General features: G+C 39.3%; 1 protein-coding gene across 3 annotated transcripts; it reads left to right on the plus strand.

Moving 5' to 3' along the window:
- Positions 1–349: 349 nt before the first annotated feature.
- On the plus strand, positions 350–20,019 carry LOC117439735 (phosphatidate phosphatase LPIN1-like). Of its 3 annotated transcripts, XM_034075771.1 has the most exons (23): positions 350–547; positions 921–1,016; positions 6,674–6,770; positions 6,856–7,072; positions 8,656–8,730; positions 8,915–9,013; positions 9,232–9,340; positions 9,734–9,962; positions 10,316–10,468; positions 10,571–10,664; positions 11,828–12,042; positions 12,290–12,383; positions 12,657–12,726; positions 13,243–13,329; positions 13,779–13,871; positions 14,410–14,474; positions 14,572–14,710; positions 15,414–15,562; positions 15,762–15,848; positions 16,079–16,231; positions 16,516–16,630; positions 16,779–16,882; positions 17,001–20,019. In XM_034075771.1, exons 1-23 carry the CDS (start codon positions 356–358, stop codon positions 17,167–17,169), a joined length of 2,901 nt encoding a protein of 966 aa, XP_033931662.1. In that variant the 5' UTR covers positions 350–355; the 3' UTR covers positions 17,170–20,019. The 3 variants fall into 3 exon arrangements, with proteins under 3 accessions (XP_033931662.1, XP_033931669.1, XP_033931650.1); XM_034075778.1 differs by lacking the exon at positions 13,243–13,329; XM_034075759.2 differs by lacking the exon at positions 8,656–8,730 and having other exon boundaries at positions 354–547.
- The last annotated feature ends 4,210 nt before the right edge of the window (positions 20,020–24,229 follow it).

Consider the following 24,229-nt stretch of genomic DNA (forward strand, 5'->3'; position numbering starts at 1 on the left):
AAACATACCAACACCAGTCAAAACCACAAACAAACCCCATACTCAGCTACGTCACCAGTATGCTGTCATTGTTTATGGTCCCAGAAGAGATTGCAAAGTTGGCTGGCTTCTGCAGGCAGTAATTGGACTTAGTGGATCAATAATGTTTTTCAATGTGGCAGGGAGACCTTGTGGTTACATAAAACATCCCATCCGTCAAACTACAGCTAATAGGTCCATGCACTATCATGTGCATATGTTAAAGGCCTTACAATTTAAGGTTTCATGAACAAAAGAAGTACAACATTTTTTGTGAGAAAGTAATTAACCATACATTTCTCTCTCTTGTGTTCCTGCCTGTCTCCAGCTACAGACCATGAACTATGTGGGTCAGTTGGCGGGTCAGGTGTTTGTGCAGGTCAAGGAGCTTTACAGGGGACTCAACCCTGCAACCCTGTCAGGATGTATAGATGTCATCGTGGTCCGGCAGCCCGATGGCACCCTGAAGTGCTCCCCCTTCCACGTCCGCTTCGGCAAGATGGGTGTGCTGCGTTCCAGAGAGAAACTGGTGAGATTACAGGGTGCTGCCTCCATCACACTTTCTCATTAGTCACACTTGTATCCTGACTACAGTATTGAAGCAAAGGCGGAAAAAGTTGTGAGGACAGAAGGTCATAACATAAGTTTTAATCAGTGTTCAGACATTTTCATTTGGTAAAAACGTTGCAGCAAAATTCTGATGACATTCTACGGTCTGAGTATTGCTATTGGAAAGTTAAAAGTGACGGATATCACACAAACACATGCTATCTGTAAGATAACACAGATATTCATTTACAAAACTTCCACTTACTAAATGTTAACACACTATCACAAATAAAGGATTTATTCATGATAAACGGGTTTTAAACATGCTTAAAGATCATGATTCTCTCCTGCAGGTTGACATCGAAATTAACGGAGAGCCGGTGAGTTTGCACATGAAGCTGGGAGAGAATGGAGAGGCCTTCTTTGTCAAAGAAACTGAAAACACGATGGTAAGTGATGATTGACAGTCGTTTCTATGAGTCAGTAAACACACACAAATATAGGATGGAACATAACGTAAGACATGAAGGTCTTGGAGGCTAAACTAAAATAAACTTAAAAGAGCTTGAATAAGAGAGGTACTCGTAGAGAATTTTTTAATTGCTGCCCTGTGGCATCATCTTAACAATGTAGTTCACCACTTACTGGTGAATCTGCAAATACACAACATAGTGTTGTCAGTATCAGATCTAGATCTATAGTTTTCTGCACAGACTGTGCCCCTTCTTTACTGTAGTCTGAAATGAAACATGAGACTGAGTTGTGCGGGCAGCTGCTAATGGAGACGTAAAAGTATTTAAATAGTGACTGATCTGTCGTCATTATGCAATGTGATGTTTGGCCATAAATAAGCAAAACAGAATTGTCCTAAAGATACCAATTGTTATGAACCCTAGAAGTGCACAATCACGAGTGTCTTGGCCTTGATAGCACACAGTTCTCCACAAATTAAATTGCAGAAAGGCTATAATAAGATCATAAGTCTCACTCATACAGTGCAAATAACAATGTACTAAGTGGATGAAAGGCATTTCAAGAAAAGAACAAAAATTAAATAGAAAAATGTGTTATAGTACCACGAAAATATAATATATATGGAAACACAAAATAATGTGAACAGACATTCATCTATTTTGGAATTTACTCGTCTGAAGGAAACAAGAATGAGTGGTGAGCATGATGGGAGCTGACAATGTTCCCCAGAATTATTCTGAGAAGAACTCAAACCTGATCTGAGGGATTACTTTGGTCTGACATGGTGCTCTAAAGAGGGGGTCCTGTAAGAATATTTAAATTCCTTCGTCCTTTATGGGAAAATAAAGTACTTTTAATTGAATGTCTGTCTCTTTGGCCATCTATATCCCACTGTTTGGGCATAATCTCGCCTTGACCCAACGTTTCCTCTGGAAAGTGGAAAACCAGGGGTCTATTTATAACTCGGGCAAATTCACCTCTGTACAGTCTGTTGCACTGAGACTGCACTCTGAAACTGCCGGTCACTGATCTGAGTGCCAGACAGACGAGGCGGTTCGGCACACAGAGTGTGAAATAGGAACAGGACAAACCGCACATACAACATGTAATGTACAGTATTAAAGCACAGATAAACATGCAAGGAATGAAACACTTTTCAGTCAGATATAGCAGCTTGATGATTGTCAGTTTCAGTTTTTACATTTATTATCTTCCATCAGTGTTTTTGATGTATCTCTTTTATAAATGGAAAAAGATTCACTGCATTTATACGGCAACTATTTGGCATCAAGCCAAGTCTCCTGGGAGTCTTCTATCCAACTTGCCCTTTACTAAATTGGAGGACTTGTTAGGGCTTGTGTATGGCAATAAGATCCTGCAAGGGAAACATTTACCAAATGTTCCAGGAAGATGTAATCATCAGGCTAGAACATCAGAATCTCTGAATACCTGTGGTAATACAATCCACATGTTGTAATGAACCTTGATTTGATTTAGTTGAAATCCCTTTCAGGTGAAAAAAGACGATTAAAGGTGTTTCATTTCAAACCTTTATTTATACAGATAAATCCCATTGAGATCATTGATCATTTGATTTCATTATTTCTGCTGTGCACAAAGCTGTTTTGGTAGATGCATTCGTCTCCAAAGATATACAAAACCAAATTCTTACATGTCCCATCCTGCAAGATTGTGTATGTTCCCAGCATATATTGCTCTGAACAGATGAGTTGTGACCTGGCATATTGCACATCCTGACCACTGTTCCTTTACTCACCCTCACATTGACTTTGACTGTGTCATGACAAGTGAACTGCAAGACATGTGTCAGTCTGCAGACCATCATCTCTTTATCTTTCCCTGTTACTATCTGGCTCTCTGTCTCTATGAGATGTAACTAATCTGAGCTCAACCTCAACATCAAACCAGATGATGTGGATTTGTATCGGTGGGGGATCTGTTTAATTAAACAGTAAGACTTCAATTCCACAATACGTATGTTTTTGTGGTATAAATAATATGCATTTGGATTTGTTTTAAAGATAGTTGCACGGTTCCAATAATGGCGTTATGTGTCGGTTGTCCCACCACTCTGTTCTTAATATCTCCCCCCGGAGATAAAATGTCCCCGGGCGCCGTCAAAATGGCAGCACACTGCTCCTAACTAGTGCTGCACGATTCTTGCTCAAATGTGAATCACGATTGTCCTCTATAAGAATTGAGATCACGATTCTCACACGATTCTCATCGTTTCAATGAAATTATGTATTGCACTCTTACTCTTAGACGTCACGAGAGCACAATGAATTTAAACAGACAACATTTGTCTCTCTTGTAACAAAACATAACTTTGTCTTTAGTCTGTAGTTGCTGAATACTGAACAAACATTACTACATTCAAAATGTGGCACCTGGAGCCAACTATTGTGGCTTAACAGACACCATCAACATCAAATATAAATCCAAGACTCAGTTTCTTGTAGCAAAAACATAGAGTAACTAAAATGAATTTGACAGCCAACTACTGTGGCTTTAAACAAAGTGCTTGAACTCAAGTCTCTCTGGTAACAAAACATACAGTAACTAAAATAAAGATATTGCTGCTGCCTGAGTGCTGAACATAAAAAATAGAATTGTTGCAGCTTTATAATAACAAAATGTAAACTTTGCAGTAGCACCTGTCCACAGTGACAGGACACCCAACTACTGTACAACAACACCAACCTGTTTGTTACAGGGAGGAATGCACTTCAGTTACTCAAAATACCTCACCACAGTGCTGAATATAAAAACAAAACAGTCACAGCTTTAGAATAATAATATAAAAAAGCCTAGCCAGCTAGCACCCAGTTCAACTACTGCACTTAATGGTTCTTGTACTGAAAACAACATAAACTTAAACAAAGTGCTAGACTCCACTGAGTAGTAATGTCACTGAATCAAAATGATTAACTTAAATACTGCAGTCAGTACTGAATATAAAAACGGAACAGAACATAAAGTTACAGCTTCAGAATAAATGTAAATAAAGCCTAGCTGCCTAGCTACTAGCACAGTCCATCTACTGCACTTTAAGATTCTTGGCTAAGAACACCAACATGTCGACATTCTGAGGTTTCAGGGAGGAACGCTGGCAAGTTACAATGTTCCCCCTTTTTTTTCATCGGTGTTGTTGTCATTGTCCTCGACCTCCTCATCAATCATTTCTGTGTCACTCATTTCTGTTTTTCCTGTACTACTAGTCGCTCTCGTCACTCTTTGCTAATCAGTGCTAATGCTAACGCTTCTGTAAACATACTGCCGGTGTTATGCAGTAGGTTGAAGCCTTGCCGTGGATTGAAGCCCTGTTCGCGGGGACGCGCAAAGGTGACGTAATCGCCTGTGTTGATTAAACAGCAAACGGCTGAATAAATAATGTGCATACAATTGCGAGGAGGCTCGTTTTAAGGACACGTTTTTCAGATCTGTCACAATCTTCGTATTGGAATAAACTTCCGTTTTTGAGTGTTTAGTCCCACTCTGTTATATTCCTCCTTCCTACAGAACAGACAATGACAGGATAATATGTGATTTGTCAGTATAGTCCTATTTCTTAAAACCTTCTCTGTTGTTTAAGTGTCTGATAACCACGAATAGTAAGCAATGATATAACAGTAATGATATCACATGATCATGTCAGACACTGTGTTATTTTCAATCAAGCCTAAAAAATGTGTTCAAACTGGCTTCACTCACTTGAATTGCTCCTTTGAATATCATTTTTATATATCCCTACTCAACACTTGTTTGTATTGTAATGCTACTCCTATTTTTTTTTCAATTGTATTTTAAGGTGACATTGAATGCTTTGAAAGGTGCCCTAAAATAAAGTGTATTATTGATCTTGTATCTGTGCCTCTATTACATTACATTTCATTTTCTATCACACTATTAATGTTCCTTATTTTAGACCAGGTTAATCCTGGTGTCAATAGGGAAGATCTGCACTGTTCTCTACATAACATGTTCAGAGCAGGTATTTCTCCTGCCGGATTTGGAACCCCCCCCTATATCTTACTCCGGATAGTCACAGACTCACCAAAATCACACTGGTGCTGGCTGTTCCCTTCTAGTTTATGCTCACAAAAGCATTTCACTCTGGGCCCAGCAGGTCAAAAACTAAAGAGGGGCTTCCAAATCCGGCAGTGCAGTTGTTAGAGCTGCCGGATTTTGAAGCGCCCCCTGTCATTTTGGCCAGGATAGTCACAATGTCACCAAAATCACACTGGTGCTTGCTGTTCCCCTCTAGTTTGTGCTCACAAAAGCATTTCACTCTGGGCCCAGCAGGTCAAAAACTAAAGAGGGGCTTCCAAATCCAGCAGAGCAGACTTTCTATCCTGAGGAAGATTTTCTATTTGCTTGCAGTCCAAGTCATGCACTGCGTTTCTGTGTAATATCATAATAATAAAGTTATCCTTTTTCCTGGCAATGATAAATCCCTGTTTTCACAAGTTCAAGTGTTTTGAATTCTTTCAACAGCGCACACGTTCTTTATGGACACAAAATAAAGGGACATTCTTTTAACCTCACCCAAACATATTTGTTGTGGTATCTTCTCAATTTCTTCACTTTATTGCAATAGGTTTGTAAATTATAAATAATTAGACCAATACAGTATTTTTCGTTTGCAAACACACTAAAATTACACATAAAGCAACATTATATAAAGTGACACAAAAGCAAAATCTCAGCTCAAGTCTCCAAAAATCTAAACACATTTTCAGCTTTGCACTCAATTTTAAATTCAACAGGGCACTTTTGCAACACTGCACGCAGTTCTACAGTTCAGGCAAACAACTGACATAGTCACATGTTCTTTTGCGCTTGTTTTCATAGACCTGGTTGCTTATTCCTTCCGCAAAAACTGGCAACACGAGTGGCTGCATGAGAGGAGGAGAAACAGAACACTACCATTTGCATGCGATCATGGTACTTTAATGTTAAATGTATCAGTATATTTGCTTTACATCGTTTAAGTATGATTGACATTGCAAGTTGGTATTATTCAGAAGCAAAATAATTAAAAATAATTAAAAAATCCAAAAAAAAAATCAGCTTGACGTCATAGGATCGCCGTAATTTAGAAATGAGATCGCATAGGTGTCTGAATTGAGATCACGATCTTTTTTCGATTAATCGTGCAGCACTACTCCTAACACAGGATGGGTCAAATGCAGAGAAACAATTCCCCCACCGGGATTAATAAAGTATATCAAAAAAAATATCTCAACAAACATTACATGGATATATCATGGCTTACATAGAAATTATGCACAAACAGACTATTGTGTTTTAATGTGACAACATCGTTGCTGGTGAACATCAATTGCATAGATGGTAAACAAATGATGGTAAACATTATACCTGCTTGAAATGGTTAGCATATTCATTGCTAGTAGCTAAAATCACCCCTGCTGCTTACTACAGCTATAGAGCATACTCTTTATCTTCTACCTTCTTCCCAATGATTTCACTCCAAATTCTCTTTGTTTTAAATAAAATATAGTTGATTTAAATCAGAGTTTGAAGGGAATTATGGATGTTTACACTATAGATTACCTCATATTATCATGTCATGTTTCTGTGTTTACAGGAAATAGTCCCATCCTACCTTGCGACCTCACCCATCGTGTCGACTGGTGCAGAGTTAATGGAGTCCCAGCTGGGGAGGGGCACTTTCCGTCACCATGGTAGGCCCTCTTAAAAATACATTTGGTAATTTGTGTAAATGCGTATGTGCTAACAGTTTTGATTGCACTCTCTCACATGACATAGACACCATCCCCTGCGGTTCACTTCCTGTCCAGAGCCTGGGAATGCTGCAAAGTGATGGGGGGATGATAAAGAAGAGGAGGAAGAGGAGGAGGAAGGCACGACCAGAGGCAGGTGGAGGAGGAGGGAGGAGAGAGGAGAGTGATGAAGAGTTCTCAGAGGACCAGGACATGTTTACTATTGACCTGAGCTCTGACGAGGAGAGAGAGGGTGACAGCAGGTGTGTGTATGTGTGTGTAAATGATATGTTATTGGATTGTGTGTTTCAGTTTGAACAATTTAGCTGTTAATGTTTGAGAGAGGAGTTATTAAAACAGTCACTCTGTTCCATTGCTGTAGTAAACAACCTCAATGGGCTCTTCTCAACATTCACAATGATGGTTGTTAAGTAGATGAACCACTGCCAATAGTTGTGTTAAGCATAAAGACTGTGTTGTTATGTGTGTCATGCATGAATGAGTGTGAGTGGGTTTTCCAGCAATTGAAAAGAGGGCATGTGCATTTCAGCGCATGAAACAGAAGAAATTGGAATGTTTCCATATATAGCAATGTAATAATAATAATAATACATTTTATTTATATAGAGCTTTTCACAACTCAAAGACGCTTTACAGTATGAGGGAGGGTAGACAAACAAGGACAGGCAAACAAATAAATATAGTAAAATAAAATGTAGATGGCAGTGTCCCCCTCTTTGGGTTAGTCTGTAATTATCTCCACAGCTTTTGGATTGATGCCATGGTATTCAACAACAACAATCATGCCCCCTAAGGATGAGCTGTAATGACTTTGGTGATCTAGCGCCATCATCAGATCCAGGTTTGTAACAAAATATTGGTGCCTGCAATAACAATGGCTTCCAGATTCATCTGTATGTGTGTGTTGTGCTTATTTGACAAAGGTCAGTATGCCAACATGGTAAACTGTTATGTGAATATGGTAGATAAAACACCTGCTGACAATAAGCATCTTAGAATTGTACTTGTTACAAAGATTAGCCTTCTCAAAATAACAATGCTTATTGTTAAAGAGCAACAATTAAAGTTGAAAAAGGAACATCTTTGGACAATTAAACACTCGAAAGCGTAGCCATTCTTCTTCACTGGGTTGCGTGGTTTGTTCAGATTTGATCTATAGTGACCTAAAAAACTGTTATTGAATTCTGATTAAAATATGACTAAATCCTTATTGGGGCAAGTATGTGAAATCATCTTTCTCCAGGTGAGACCTCAGACAATGGGGAAAAAAGAAATACCAAATATTTCCTTAGAAATGATCAAAGACAATTGAGAATGATCGAGCCTCTTCCGATCTTTCTAAATTCTGTAAAATCATTCCAATTTCTCAAATAAAACTCTTAAGAACAGTTGAGGGAGATGCAATGAATGGGTGTGCCTGCATGTGTGCACATGTTAGAGCTTATGTATGTGTGTGAAAGCCAGCTCAGTTTGTGGGTTGCGCTCCAGGGATTCTTCCTGTTCCCACGGTGCTTTGTGTGTCTTTGAAATAAATAAAAAAATGTTTAAAGAAGGTCACCACTAGGGCAGGAGCTCTCTAGAAACCATTGAGGAGATGAAAGAATGTGTTTACCTCATGTGATGCCTCATACTGTGCTCTGGTTGTGCTCAAACAAACGTTTCGTGACATTTTTATGAGCATAAGCAAATCCCCTGTTTGACTTTATTTGGACTTGCACTTACTGTACACTGTGTTTTTATAGTATGGCGTGTGCACAGGCTTTGACATGCGTGTTTGCATAAGAATGTCATCTCAATGCATGTGTGTGTGTGTGTGTGTATTCAGACCTGTGTACGGTGATCAGGGGTCTATAGCCAACACGCTCACACACCCCAGCACTGACTGGATCCGTTCACAGAGGTATTACTTACTCACTACACTTGATGATTAACTTATCTTCTTATTTTGTCTAACTGTCTGTCAAACTTTTTTTCCCTTCCTTTTATGTCATTCGGGTCACATTTCTACAAAGCATCCTCAATGTTTTCAGTTTCATAATAATTAAAATGTACCGTCTTCTTTCTGTGTTTGTATCTTTCTGCAGTCATGGGATCAAGACGGTGGAGTCGCTCTCCATCCCTGCTGCCTGTGGTCTGTCCATCTCTTGTCCTCAGCAGACCTCTCACTTCCCCCCCCACGTTAGGTATCACTTTCAATGTTCCGCTCTCTGAATGCTGCTAATACAATTATTCACGAATGGATGTAAAGCTTAATGTTTGCAGGAAGTAAAACTTATTTAAATAGTTGTAATTATAATTTCGGCTTTACTTAATCTTAGTATTCTAAAATGTAATATATATTTTAAAGATGGTATATCTGTTAAACTACGGGGTACAAACTGATGTTAATCTACTTTTCCAGCGGCCTCGACGATTCTAGGCCATCAACACCGAAGAGCGACTCAGAGCTAACCAATCAGAAAAACCCTGAGATTTTGTGGACCTGGGGGGAGCTGCCGCAAGCTGCCCAGGTACAAAATACTTCAGGACTCGCAAGGCTATAAGCCATGGGGTATTCTCAAAGCTCATTGATTTCATAAAAGTGTTACTACATGCCTTTGTTTTTGTAAAGTACGGATTTAACAAACGAGATATCGTGTAATTATTAGTGTGCTTTAAAGTTGCTTGTAAGTCTTTTGTTTTACCTTTAGACAGAATCATTTCAGCTGTTTCTCCCAAAATGTCTTCATAAGGCTGCTGGCTTCAGTAACACATGAGTGGGATCAACCTTCTCATCTTAAAAGAGAAAACATATATTAGGGTCCCAAAATGTAATAATGGAGATAAGTAAATATAAAAACAGAACATACTTGAGCACACACATAAAAAGAGTGTAAAGTCACCCCTTTCTCTTTCTTTCATAGCCGGCCTTCCTGACTGACCACCAGAAGCAGCACCCTCCCCCAGTGGTCTCCATCCCGGTGTCTTCCAGCACTCATTTTAGAACCATCCTTGACATGGGACCCCCCTCCCTCAATCTCTACGCTCCCCAGCCAGGGGAGTCTGCTGCTCACAGTGAGGACAAGGACACCGAAGAAAGCAAAAGTGGAGCCAGGGCCGGACTAACTATGACGACTGTGGACAGGCCTGGAGGTGAGCATGGTCATAATCTGGAAGACAGAATGGTATTATCTGCAAGCCTAGAACATTACAGTTTAAACTAATCCATAATTAGGTAAATGGTATTATCTAGCTACCTTTAAAAACCTTTATTAAATACTTTAAACCTCTGTCAGTCTTGAAAAAGTGGCCCTTTACTGACCTCCAGTGGTGTTTTACTTTTTTAAGTTACTGTTTTTTTTTTTGCAAATGTCACTTCTGAATGAATCAAATGAGAAAAGGATTGTAGAATTTCCCAAATCCTTGTGGACAGTTCTCAAATGAACCTTATGTATCAGTGACCCATGAGCTTGTTTTATACACGCTTTTCACTTTCTTTCCTGTAGTTGGAGAGGTGGAAAATGTTGGGCAGTTTTGTGCGGAGATTGAGGGTTTATCAGCCAGCTCAGTGTCTCCCAGGATTCTCATTGATCATCTTGAAGAAGGTGGGGCTGGAGAAAGTCCCATCAGATCAACTGATTCACCATCAAAGAGGAAAGGTACCAGTATCTCAAACAGTACAAAGGATTTTCTTGTACTTAAACATTTCTATATGCTTCATTATCATGCTGATGGTGATGTGTAATTTTGTATTTTATTAGAAAAAAGAAGCCAACACCTTGGCGCTGATGGCATTTACCTGGATGACATCACAGAGCTGCAGCCTGAAGTAGCTGCTCTCTACTTCCCTAAAAGGTTCAGTAACAAACATAATCATGCACCGAACATTTCATGTGCATGCTTTGATAGCAGTAAAATAACTTACTTATGTTTGGTAATACACCCACTGAGTTCCTAGGCAGGATTCTTTGACATTATGTTATTTGTGTCCTGCTTTACAAATGTAATCAATAACTTGTTCAATATTTTATAAGGATTTATGGCAATAGCTAACCACCACAGCATTACATTTATACAGCTGACACTTTTATCCAAACAAAGCAGCCATAACCATTTGAGTACAACCCCAAAGTGCATGATCAGGCAAGTTCTTCATATCTAGTTATTTGTTACTGTATTTCAAATATGCCGATCTACCTCATGTGCTACATTGTTACGTCCCCACTAAGGTCTAGGGGACCTGGAGACAATAACATACAACCAATAAAAATGAGGGAGTCAGCATAACAGTTGACAAAAGGTTTATTTCTTGAACAACCTAACTGAACCAAAGTTTAACAGAAACACTCTTTGTGTGAGGAGGAGGAGTCAAAGTATTGTGCCAAACAAAAGAAACAAGCATAACAAAACCAGGCCTCTCTACATCTATCCTTTGAAACCAAAACTCAAACAAAAACCCTCACTAACTAACCTACTCAGAGCTGGAAAAAACTAAATACAGGGGTGGCACAATCCGCTAACCTAGTGTGTCTAAACATTAGTTAGCTACGTGGTGAGAAATGTACAGGGTACCCCAGACTTACCTATCTCCTCCACCTCTCAACACACACACTTTCAAAAAGGTCAGACAATACAAGGAGCATGAGTTGCTCAACACTGCAGTCAATTGCAGGCTCCTCAATCAGCAACAGGCCCAGAGTGAGAGAGTGAGAAGACTTCCTGGGTACCTCCTTTATGGTCGGCCCTGGTTGCTGATAGGCCAGCTGAGGGTGAGAGGATCCAATCAGCCATCAGACTCAGGTGCACAGGCAGATACCGATCAGCTGCTGATTAGCTGTGCAGAAGACAGGGAGAAGAGAGAAACACAGGAGGGAAGGAAAACCACGTAACATACATTTAGAGACATTATGAAATATTGTCAAACATATTTATTTTATGGCCCAAGATGCAGTCATGATCACAACACCAGATGTTACAGATGTATCTGTTTGAGAGCATATGTATTTCTCTCTCCTCAGTGACGGTGGCAGCAGCTCCATGAGAGGCGACTCTGAGTTGATGATGATGGGAATACGGAGCGCAAATCAGTCCCCCCACTCAGAGGGCAGCAGTGGGATGGGCAGCAGTGGGATGGACAGCGGTGTTGACAGTTTGTCCGACCACATAGGGGACCTGCCTCATGTTTCCATCTCTTTGTGTGGAGGACTCACTGACAACAGAGAGATCACAAGAGGTAGGACAAGGAATGTGCAAGAGGGAAGGACAAAGGGGAAACACTTAGTTCAATTTAAACACTTAATTCCCTGTTCTTTGTTTTTAAACGTGTGTGTGTGTGTGTGTGTGTGTGTGTGTGTGTGTGTGTGTGTGTGTGTGTGTGTGTGTGTGTGTGTGTGTGTGTGTGTGTGTGTGTGTGTGTGTGTGTGTGTGTGTGTGTGTGTGTGTGTGTGTGTGTGTGTGTGTGTGTGTGTTTTATGTCACAGATCAGTTCCAGGAGAGAGCAATTTCCTACAAGCAGTTTTCGGAAAACCCTTCTCTTATCGATGACCCCAACCTGGTTGTCAAGATAGGAAACAAGTATGTACCAATATATTCATTATGAATAGATATGAAGTTATTGCTAGCAGCTGGTTAGCATAACTTAGCACACATACTAGAAACCTGGAGAAATAGCAAGTCTCCCTCTAGCCAAAGTTACCTCAATCGGCTCACTGGCATCTCATAAACGTTCGTCAAGAAAGCTAATTAGGGTGATAACCCCTCATTTAGAAATAAATATGACACCTGTTTTTGTCAGATATAAATGTGAGTTTTTAAAGACCACTTATAGCTCTCGGCCATTGCTTTTAGGTACTTCAACTGGAACACAGCAGCTCCTGTCATGCTGGCCATGCAGGTTTATCAGAAACCACTGCCCCAGGTAAGACCACCACAGTCAGACACAATACACAATATAATTGTCTTTCAGTGTAAAGTTATACAGCTTAGTCATAATTTTTTTAAAGTATTTTTCTTTGATTACATCATTGTTATATTGTTAGATGGTGTGGTGTAAGTGTTCTGCGACCCTGCATCACTTTTTACTCTGCACTTACAGCATTTAGCAAATAATAATTATACATTTTCCCTATCTGATGTGTCACTTCAGTGTTGTCTTTTGCCAGTGTCCAGGCTTCCTTTTATGAAACAAATTGATTATTTACACTTACTGTGTTGGATAAAGAGAACTTTTTGATGGATATTCCCTATGATATAATTGGAATCGGCTTTTTATAAACACACAGAGGAGCGATAACAAAAGTGACATTTGCCTTTAAATCTTACTGTTTTTCTAACACAATAATAATGTAATGTCTTTATCCCCCTCCTTATTTTTTTCTTTTATTTACACTTTTATTTCCCTTCCATCATTCATCCGATTTTTCTGTGTGCTAAGTGTTGGTGTTTGAGTTACGTGTTTTCTGCTTTTGGCCTCTTCTCATACTGCCTCCCTGGTCTTTTTGGCTCCAGTCATTCCCAACCTGTATGATACTTTTCTTGGGAGTTGGTCAGGGCATGTGTATGTGTGTGTGTCTGTCTATCTGTCTGTCTGTCAGTCGGTTGGTCTGTCTGTCTGTCTGTCTGTCTGTCTGTCTGTCTGTCGGTCTGTCTGTCTGTCTGTCGGTCTGTCTGCTGTGTCTTGTGGCACTTTTCCCCACTGCTATCCAGGCACAATCTTCAGACATCTCTCTTTACTTTGCCTCCTTTGTTTATGTGCCTTTGAATTCCCACCTGTAACTGCCTTTATTTGGTGATTTAGTTGCAGTTCATTGTCGTTTGCAATGTGTTGCTTTATTATTTTCTTGTGAGCTATCTGTTCATGTATTTATGGGTGTACCTGTAGTTCCTGCTTCACTTTGATTCCATTATTTATGTCAGTTTTGAGTTACATTTCCAGTCAGTTTTGAGTTGTATATGCATGGTTTTCTTCAGGCCTCAGTGGAGAACATCATGAAGGAGAAGATGCCAAAGAAAGGAGGACGCTGGTGGTTCTCATGGAGGACCCGGAACAGCGACTCCAAATCAGTAAGTTCCAGGATCCACATTATAGGAGCCATATGTTAAAATGTATAGTTTGATATATTTGAATATTATAATCCTTTGTTGTTAGTGCTATCATATCATTTATTCGAACCAGCCATGTGAAATTGACGGCATAGACGACCGCAGCTGCTTGTGATTACGAGACGTTATAGCCGACGGCAGCTGCTGGTGATTGTGTGTGTGTGAGAAGGAGAAAGAAGCACAGACCTCTTAGTTTTTGACCTGCGAAAATATGTGTTTGTATTTGATACCTTTTTGCTGAAGTAAAGAGTCAAACAAACTATCCTGAGACGTATATCTTGTCCGAGTCAAGCTTATTTGCTATCTGTCAATCGAATTTTGGATTACTGGAACTACACACATTTGTAGTGGTTGTAAGCCTTTATTATCTACACAATAAATCTAGTCAGTGGAGGGAAAGGGACAAATGGAAATGTTGGGGGCCATGTTTGTTCCTTACATCAACAAAAGCAACAATATTTCAGGCGATTAAGTGACCTTTGACCTTTCTGCACTTCAGGAATCAGTGACGGATGGGGGGGGAGACAGTGGAGAGAGCTCACTCACCATGCCCTCAATGAACAGGTGACAGACCCTTTTTTAGCATAAAAACAACATATGTCTCTTACAACGCTTCATTCTCATCAGTTTTCATATTCTCATTACAATTGTTTGTCTTCAGCACAAAGGATGAGTCATCCTCTAGTGATGAAGACAACAGATCGTCCAATCAGGCATCAGGATCCTGCCAGCCGGAGCCCCTCATGAGTCCTGGCAGCGTCTTTTACAAGAAGACTCTTCGGCTCAACTCAGAGCAGCTGGTATGCATTACTACAGTTGGTTTTATTAACCTTAATGTGGATAAAGTATGCACACACCTTAGTTTATGGCCGCTCTAAAGCTCTGTAGTGACTTATTACATATTGCACTATATGGCATGAATGTGGACAAAGTACATACATTACCTATGCTTACATACCAAACATCAAACTTAAAATGTTTTTTAAAAAGAGTGAAAACATGTTGCTTTTTGGGTTACACTCTCTATCCCATGGGGCTCCAAACAGTTTAATCGGAGGCTCAGTGAATGGGGAAAACAATGGTCTGAGGGAGAGCCCATAATCTCAGACCCAGATTTATTGTATCTTAAAATGAAAAATGGTATTCTAATATTTTGTTTAAAGAAATTAAATCAGAATTCCTGATGATTTTTGTGTCATTGCAGATAACAAGCTTAACACTGTATATCAAATTAACTTTCATAATTTGAATGTGTGTGTGTGTGTGTGTGTGTGTGTGTGTGTGTGTGTGTGTGTGTGTGTGTGTGTGTGTGTGTGTGTGTGTGTGTGTGTGTGTGTGTGTGTGTGTGTGTGTGTGTGTGTGTGTGTGTGTGTGTGTGTGTGTGTGTGTGTGTGTGTGTGTGTGTGTGTGTGTGTGTGTGTGTGTGTGTGTGTGTGTGTGTGTGTGTGTGTGTGTGTGTGTGTGTGTGTGTGTGTGTGTGTGTGTGTGTGTGTGTGTGTGTAGGCTAGCCTGCAGCTGAAAGAGGGAGCCAATGAAGTGGTGTTCAGTGTGACCACTCAGTATCAGGGCACATGTCGCTGCCATGGCACAATCTATCTGTGGAGCTGGGATGACAAGATAGTTATCTCCGATATAGATGGAACCATCACCAGGTAATGGAAAACAAGACTGTCTCCCTGTCGTTGTTATAATCCAATAGGAAATTAACAAAGCAGCCTGTGACAGAAGGAAGTTCAGTTTCAACTTTTCACCACTAGATGTCAGGCTTTACACAGATTTAGTGTCGGTGATGTGTCTACTTGAAGTAAAGAAGTGTATCTGTATTGATGTTGTGACGTTGCCTCTCTGTAGGTCAGACACGCTGGGTCACATCCTCCCTACTCTGGGTAAAGACTGGACCCACCAGGGTATCGCTCGGTTCTACCACAAAGTCAGCCAGTGAGTGCTGCTTTACAATCTCCACACTGCTTACATAGTGATGTTGTTAAGCTAAGGACATTTTACAATACAAATGTAAGCTTCTACATTAAAAATATCTGATATATGTGTTTAGTTATTTTTGCTTTAACAGACATATAATAGCATCTTAGTAGTGAATCCTTTTTAAACCTGAATACACAACTGTTGAAATTGGTAAATGTGTGTCTTTGTCTCTCTCTCTGTCACAGGAATGGATATAAATTCATGTTCTGCTCGGCGAGGGCCATTGGTATGGCTGACATGACGCGAGGCTACCTGCACTGGGTCAATGAGAGGGGAACCATGCTGCCTATGGGCCCGGTGCTGCTCAGCCCCAGCAGCCTTTTCTCTGCTTTGCACAGGTCAGACACACACCACATGTACCAACATTTAGCAATCAGGATTCATATGGGCTTGAGCCATACAAAAATAGCCTCAGCAATGAATAATAGTAACTGTAATTTGGTATTTAAAAAGATTGTTTTTCACCAGCAGCATGTATATATATACGCACAAACAACACAAACCGTCATGTGCACATATTGTAACTAGAACTTTAGGGTTTTTCATGCATTTCACTCAGTCTTCTTCATCTATTGGCTAACACATTGTTTGTGTAAAATGTGTTTACTGTCATGTTGTGTAGGGAGGTGATTGAGAAGAAACCAGAGAAGTTTAAGATTGAGTGTCTCTCAGACATAAAGCAACTGTTCTACCCCAACACTGAGCCTTTCTACGCTGCTTTTGGAAACAGAGCTACGGTGAGAGGGTTCACTTTTCTGCTCTTTATTCAAAGGGAATCATTTGTAATAGTAATTATTTCTATGCATCATTTAAAATCAAATATTTCAGCATTGTCACAATTTGTTGCCAACACTTACCCTTGGTAGGGATGTTTTGTGATTTCAGGATGTGTATTCCTATAAGGAGGTGGGCGTTCCTCTGAACAGGATTTTCACTGTCAATCCCAAGGGGGAGCTGATACAGGAGCATGCCAAAACCAATATCTCCTCGTAAGCTATGCTCTTTGTTTCACTTGATTTCCATCATATGATCTGACTAAGGACACACATGTACAGATGTTTGACTGTCTGGTTAAAGGTTGGAATCGTCTGTGTCTCTCCCTCTCAGCTATGTGCGTCTGTGCGAGATGGTCGATCATGACTTTCCGCTCCTAGCTCCAAATGAGGGAGCAGACCTTCCCCGCTCTGACACCTTCGACCAGTGCTACTGGAACAAAGAACTTCCTGAAGGCACTGACGAGCAAGGTGAAGAGCCACAGCCCCTTGTGGCAAGCTGAGGAACCCCCTTCACGCTGTGGTCAGTGGTTTCAGGGTTCATTGTGTAGCTCATGTCCACAGGAAATGAAGCACTTATCCAAGAGCTGTTCCTGATGAATGAATCAAGCTTCATGGCTTCTTCAAGGATCAAAGACTTAGAAGATAGGTAACTACTGATTCAAGTCAGTCATTGTGATTTCTATATCCAACATAAACTATCCACCTTGCCATCATTCAACAGTGACAACACAAGAAAATCTATGGGGTCATTTTCAATAACATAAAAAAAATCCTCGATGAATTTCAGTTGCTAGCTGCTAGGGGGTATTTAACTGATTATTTTCCCGGAGAAGTGCACAACACAGACTCACGTATTAAAAATATGAAGGTGCACTGACTCATAGACACACATGCAAGCAGCACACAAAAGTAAATCATGTAAATGCATTCCATTGCACTACATTGCAGAGCACAAGTACGTAATGCTTACCTTTGGCTGGTTCCCATTCTCTACTTCATCCCATACTACTATTAATTCACACTGGAGGTTAAAACAAGCTGCCACAATACTATGGGTGACAATGATGATAGTTATCGTTATCTTTCACCAAATGGCTTGTATATTCTAGTATCAATATCGAGTCAGACCTACTTTTATCCCCTGAAATATTAAGTAATAAGAATGGCGCTTTGTTAATTAAATAGGCAACTACTTTTGCAGAAATGTTGCTGTAACCAAACAGAGATTTTAAACAAGAAGCCTCCAAAAGTATTAACAAAATATAAATGACATATACAATTCAGCCTGTTGGTGCATTACTCATTTTAATCTTTTAATGAACAGTGACTTTTTTTACCCATCATGCAATATATTTACCAAATAGTAAACAGACACCTGGTTGCAGTTTTACCTGGTCTAGTATAGTGACTGTAGTTATCTCTTCTGACCTCAACTACAAAAAATACAGGACACTTGACTTCAGAAATACCACAATACATTACAGTGAAAACATCCAGTACATGCAAAAACAGCACAGAAAGTGTTTCCAGTATTCCCTTGTGTGCCGAACACCTTTGCAGGTCCAGATAAATGTGTGTGTGGACCGTGCTACTGTGAAAAATGTTCTAACTTCAATACTCAATGCAGGTCAATGCAAAATACCTGTGTGTGGACTTTATGTCTGTTTTTATATGTGCAAGTTAACACAGGTGATATACTAGAATGTAGTCTATACATAACTCAGAGTGTATGTTATTCTAATAACTAATGCTCATCAATGCAATGACTGCTGATTTTAAGTTTTGTGAAGTTGTTAATGCACAGAACAGCATACTTGTTATGTGGAGCACTTATCTGTAAAGGAGAAACGCATGGTGAAATAGGTTGAGGTTTGACTCGACACATTTATTTCAGTCATTTTTACATTTTCTTTTCATTTGTAATCATGTGTTTATGTTGCCATCCGTTGATCAAATAACACTTATTGTATTGGATTTATTCAAAATGGAAGCGTTTATTTTGACCACATGTCTAACTTAAAATGGGGGAAACCACTGTAACATGAATAACATTATTTTATGTGAACATATGAAGTGAATATTTAAGCTCTGCTAAACTGTTGAGAGCTGATATATTGTCTAATATACTTTGTTACTGGTTCTCATTTAGTACTCACAGCTATTGTATGTTTTATTATGAATCTGTTTTTAAACCAGCCACCTCTCTTTGCACTGAGAGGGGGCCGTTTCATCATGTGACCACTTCAGCAAGAGAACAACATGCAGTATTTTAGGAAAGACAATAAGTCTCCTTTCGGGTGTCATGTCAGCTGGTAATCATGTGTTATTTGTCAATTCATCTAATGCATCATGGGTATCAAGAGGGATATTAACATGACAGCCAAACTTGTACTTTGTGCAGCATAATGAAGATACTTTCAACCCCCAAAAAGTCTCTGTTTGTATTAAAACGTAAATATTAGGTAGTTAAAAGCAGCTCTGAATGTCTTACATCTTTTGTAAGGAGAGAACATGCTACAACTCTCCAGATTTAAAGCAATTCACCAGATTTCAGTAACAATTTCATCATTTCATTTGTAGTCAGATAGTAATGTGTCCTATATTGAAAAAAATAAATGAAATCAAAATGACAGAAGACTAAACTAGGATTGATTGTCTGTTATACTGCTATATAATCTTGGTGCATAGGATATTATGTCTAATGCTGTGCTGTGATCGACAAAAAGAGAAACTAATGACCTTTCATCAAAAATGTTTGATGTTCAAATGCCTTTTGGGAATCCAGTGTAAGTTGTACCAGAGAAAAGACACAGAGGATGCATGCTGTTGTGATTCAAAGATGTGAATTTATGTGGATGTTATGATGATTGTCACCAGATTTTTATAGGGAAGTATATGCCCTGTTATTGTTATAAGTATGTCAAACATGCACAGACACGATGACTTGTGATTATTTAAGCCAAACAAACACTCTGATCCGTGTGAGGTCATTTACTTTGATAATCGTAAAATCGTTCTGCCTTTAATTCAAGCACAGAGATTTACTTACTGTACAATTTCATATGGAAGTAAGAATTGATTTTTCCTCTTAATGAACACAATGCTCTTCCCATTTTTTTAAGTAAATCATCTGTTTTGATGATTTTCACCTGATTCTTTCTGTGAAAGATCGTATGAACTCTTGACCAGATATCTGTCTCCGTGTTGACTTGGATGTCGATCCGGTTTGCTTTCCCGTGTAAAGATTATGTCCAGGGCACCGTGAAGCAGCGTGCAAGCTACTATCGATAACATTTTGAATAAATCTGTACAGTGGACACATTTTTCAATAAACTCAAAGGTGATTGCTACACTGTGTTTCACTTCCTTTTAACAGTTCTGCATATTAAGTACGTTTCACTTGTGATGACTTTGTTGACAAAGCTTTTGTTCATGTACAGTTTTGAATGCAAAGCTTTTCTTTTAATAAGACATAACAACAATTCCATTCTGATCACTTTAGAACAGTGGTTCTTAACTGGTGGGTCGCAACCCAAAAGTGGGTCGCGGACCCGTTTCGAGTGGGTCGCAGATGTATGAGTGAAGACAATTCTTTTTGAAAAAAAGTCAAACTTTTATTTTGAAGGTCTAACGCTGTGCATGCAGTCGGCGTTGGACTGGAAGTACCGGACACCATAAACGGTTTTGAAAACTTCTGTCACGTAGTGATCATCTTCTCAATAAAACATCTTTGCTGATGTTTTTTCCGAGTCTTCTGGCCAATCAAAATCAAGATTGTTGCCGGAAGTCCCCACGGAGAATAACTTTGCGGAAGAACTCTTCTTTATACATCCATGGGTACAACTTCAGATACAAGTGAACACATAATTGAAATATGACCCCCGGTTTGATGATTGACAGGTCACAGAACAATGGGGGCTATCTACCCTACCCACAATTCACACAGAAAAGTTCAGCTTCAGAACAAAGTGAAAAACAAACAATGGCATAACATATTATTAATATGTCGGGTAGTAGCCTATAGATTTTTTTATTTTCTTCTCAGAGTGTACCAGAATGCGTAGTTTATATGTTAGTATTTCTAAAAATCATCTCATTAAACCTTTTTTTAAAGCATACTTTAGTTCTGTAAAGGGATATAAGGGATTATGCACTGTACTTCACTTTAATTAATATTGTATGCTGAAAACACCAGTTGAGAACCACTGGTTTAGAAGACACATTATTAAGAGCTCTGCACACTGTCAACCTTGCTGCACGCATTATGTAAACCTTCAAAAAATAATTTGTAAAACATCGTAATGCATAATGTTTATAGATGGTTTCCACATTTGTAAACATTGATAAGTGTATAGAGCAGGGGTGGGGAACCTCCGGCCTCCGGGCCGTATACGGCCCGCGAGACAATTTGGTACGGCCCTCGAGGTAATTTATAAACACACGCAAAAAATAAAAAAATGAAAGAAATCTAGACCGCAACAAAATTAAACAAGCGAGTGCCTTTTTTTCCTGGCCAAGGTCAGGGTCCTTGAACACAACACGAGCCTAACGTGTCATCACGTGGTATATGTCTCGACCACAGTCTATGGTCTCGACTAGTGCTGCGTACCGGTACGCCGAACCGGTACTGGACTTGTAAAAAGTTTCGGTTCAAGTCCGGTTAAAACCGGAACGTCAGGAACCGGTACTTGGACTCGCAAAAAAACTAGCACTTACGTATATTCTGGTGTCTGTGGTTATTTAAACATTCCCTGATAAACGTTATTCAGCGTCAATAAATGAGTGCTAATCCCAGTGTGCTCAGTGTCCAACATCACATGTCATTTCACCTTCGATTTACGGTTTGAAAACGTAGAATTTCGCCACATGCTAATGCTAACCGGAAGTGAAGAATTTTCAGAATAAAAGTTTTAAGTTAATAGTGTGAACTTTCGTTTTTTTCAGAATAAAAGTGATTTAAATTAGTGTTTTTAATTCAAAATTACGCCATATCAACATTGATTTTAATTTCTAACAGTATGTATGTACATCACTATGTATGTAGTATGTACTGTATAATGTACACATGTAGAGTTGTAGAAAAGACATGGTGCACAGACAGTACAGTACACTCTGACTGTACATTCACTAGAGTGTAGCCTATACTGTATAGTAGGTGTGTAACAGTGTGATGCGTATAGTCTACTCTACTCTCTACCTTTCAGCAACGTTTTAGGAATTTAGGCTCAGTCAGCTCAGGGACTGTTTGGTTACTTTAGTTTGGTAAATGAAATAAATGTTTGAACTTTGTAGTAGTTCACTGTAGTTGCTGTCATAAGTCATTTGTAGACTAAGTGGCACATTTGTACTTTGTAGAGAAATGTAGACACAAGTTGGAAGGGAGCACAATAAACCTGATGAGTTTGAATTTGAGTTGATTATGAGTTAATTTTCAATTGATAATTAGCTCACAATAAGTTCACTTTAGTTACTCACACAACTTGACACAAGCCATGGGTTCAGGTCCGGACTTATAAGTCCGGACCTGAACCTGAACCTCTGGACTTGAGTCCGGACCTGAACCTGAATGTGAGTCCAGGTACGCAGCACTAGTCTCGACTGACAGGGGTGCAGTTCTGACGGAGAGCACCAGAACGCCACTCCAGCACTTCAGAAATTGCAGTACCGATACGTCCATACACATGCCGCAGTTTCTGCGTGTCTGTGTCTTTAGTTGAAAGCCCAGTGGCGATCTGCTCATCTGTCATACTGATCAGACAGTCAATAAATGTGTTGTTATCATTAGCATCTGGTTAGCTAGCTATGCTAACGAATATAAGAAGCTTTTTCTACAACCAGTGAGGTAAAGGCACATCTTTATATGATCATTATAGTTATAAAAAAAATAAGAGAATAAAGTAAACAGGTATAAAATACTATATGACAGTTATTAATAAAGAAGAATACAGTTTGAAAGGGGAGTGATTTGTCAAATATCCATAAATTAAAAGAAAATCTGCTTACAGTTGTGTTTGGGTGTTGAGAGATGTGTCCATAGATCTCCTAATGTTGCTCTCAAAGTGCACCAGATTGATGCTTTTAACTTCAACATTTAAAAAAAAATCTTCCCAGGGGAGCACGCCACACCCTGCACGTGCATGCATACGCGAGTCATGGTGAGATATCTGGATTAAGAGGTTGCTTTTTCTTTGCACAGAATGAAATGAATAGGCTGTGATTTTAGTTTTTTTTAAGCAGAGGTCAATAACTTGTACGGCCCTCTGAGGATATTGTAAAAATTGAAATGGCCCTTGAGAGGAAAAAGGTTCCCCACCCCTGGTATAGAGGCTTTACAAAGTATGCCATTTATTTAGGTATTAAAGTAATCAGTTGCAACTTTAATTAGCTACAAATAATGTTTACGTAGGTAGTTCAATCTAATTATTAACTATGAACCATCTGTTGTAATTAAACTGTATTTCTCGATGCAATCTTACTAGATGTTTTACTCGTCACTCGGTAATAATTTATCATTATTAATTTATTAATGTGTGCAACAATAGACTTTTAAATAGCATTGCAGTGGTAAAATAACTTGTTTTTTAAAACTTTTAATTGAAAAAACTTCATGAATGCTTTAAGTGTTGATTGTAATGGTCTCCTGTCTTCTCCCACCCCCCACTTCTTCTTTTCCTTCTCTGTCCTTTTTATTTCCCTTTAATGGATGGAGCTGGACGAAAGCACACATCTGTGACAGATTTTGAAATACAGGAAACCACTTCTCCTTTTTTTTTTCCTTCTCTCCCTTAAACTAGTTCATCACATTCCTTTTGCTTCTCCATTTCAGGCCCCTATGTGAACCGAGCCCCCCCCCCCCCCCATCAGTGAAAGGAAGTTCAGATCCTTTTTAGGATTCAACCATTGTGTTGCATGTTAGGAAAGCGTTGTTCATGCTGTTGGTTCTTTGTTTCTTAAAAGAAGATGTTGGCCCACAAAACAATAAACCACATTCCTAGTGATGTTTACTCGAGGAAACAGCATGTCAAAATGCCTCCAATAACAGTTAACTTCTCACATTAGCATTACAGATACATTGAGTTTGTGTGTAAAAGTAAACACTAAATTGACATCAAATAAGAGACTTCTCTGCCAACAAAAAGTACAGCATCAGTTATTTTAGCAAATAAAGAAGGACAGATGTTTACAACATTATTGTAGTGCAGGGTAAACACACGTGCACAAAGTTTACTTTGTTTTTGTCAGAATTGTGTAACCTACAAACACTTCTCGAGGCGTCCAATTTTCATGCGTGGATAGACTACGAAAATAAGGAGAAGTTCACTCAACTGCATAATCATGTATTTGTCTCACCCTGGTCTTCGGGCCAGAGGCAAAGACCTCTGTCGGCTCTGGGAAATATTTCTTAGTCTTGTGATCTGTTCAGAAGATACTGATCTGCCTTTATTATGTAATAGCTTAGCTTAGAAAAAATCTAAGGGACAACATAGAGATAAGAGATGAAAAAGAGATCATTGATCTCAATGGGATTTTACCTGGATAAATAAAGGTTTTGTATTGAAT

The sequence above is a fragment of the Pseudochaenichthys georgianus genome, chromosome 3 (assembly GCF_902827115.2).
Source record: "Pseudochaenichthys georgianus chromosome 3, fPseGeo1.2, whole genome shotgun sequence".
Taxonomy (NCBI): domain Eukaryota; kingdom Metazoa; phylum Chordata; class Actinopteri; order Perciformes; family Channichthyidae; genus Pseudochaenichthys; species Pseudochaenichthys georgianus.

Coding starts and splice junctions, on each gene's coding strand:
- LOC117439735 (XM_034075771.1), top strand. CDS start 356: ATGAACTATGTGGGTCAGTTGGCGGGTCAGGTGTTTGTGCAGGTCAAG. Junction 9,341..9,733: donor AGCTGCCGCAAGCTGCCCAG/GTACAAAATACT, acceptor TTTCTTTCATAG/CCGGCCTTCCTGACTGACCA. Junction 12,727..13,242: donor ATCAGAAACCACTGCCCCAG/GTAAGACCACCA, acceptor CTGTGTGCTAAG/TGTTGGTGTTTGAGTTACGT.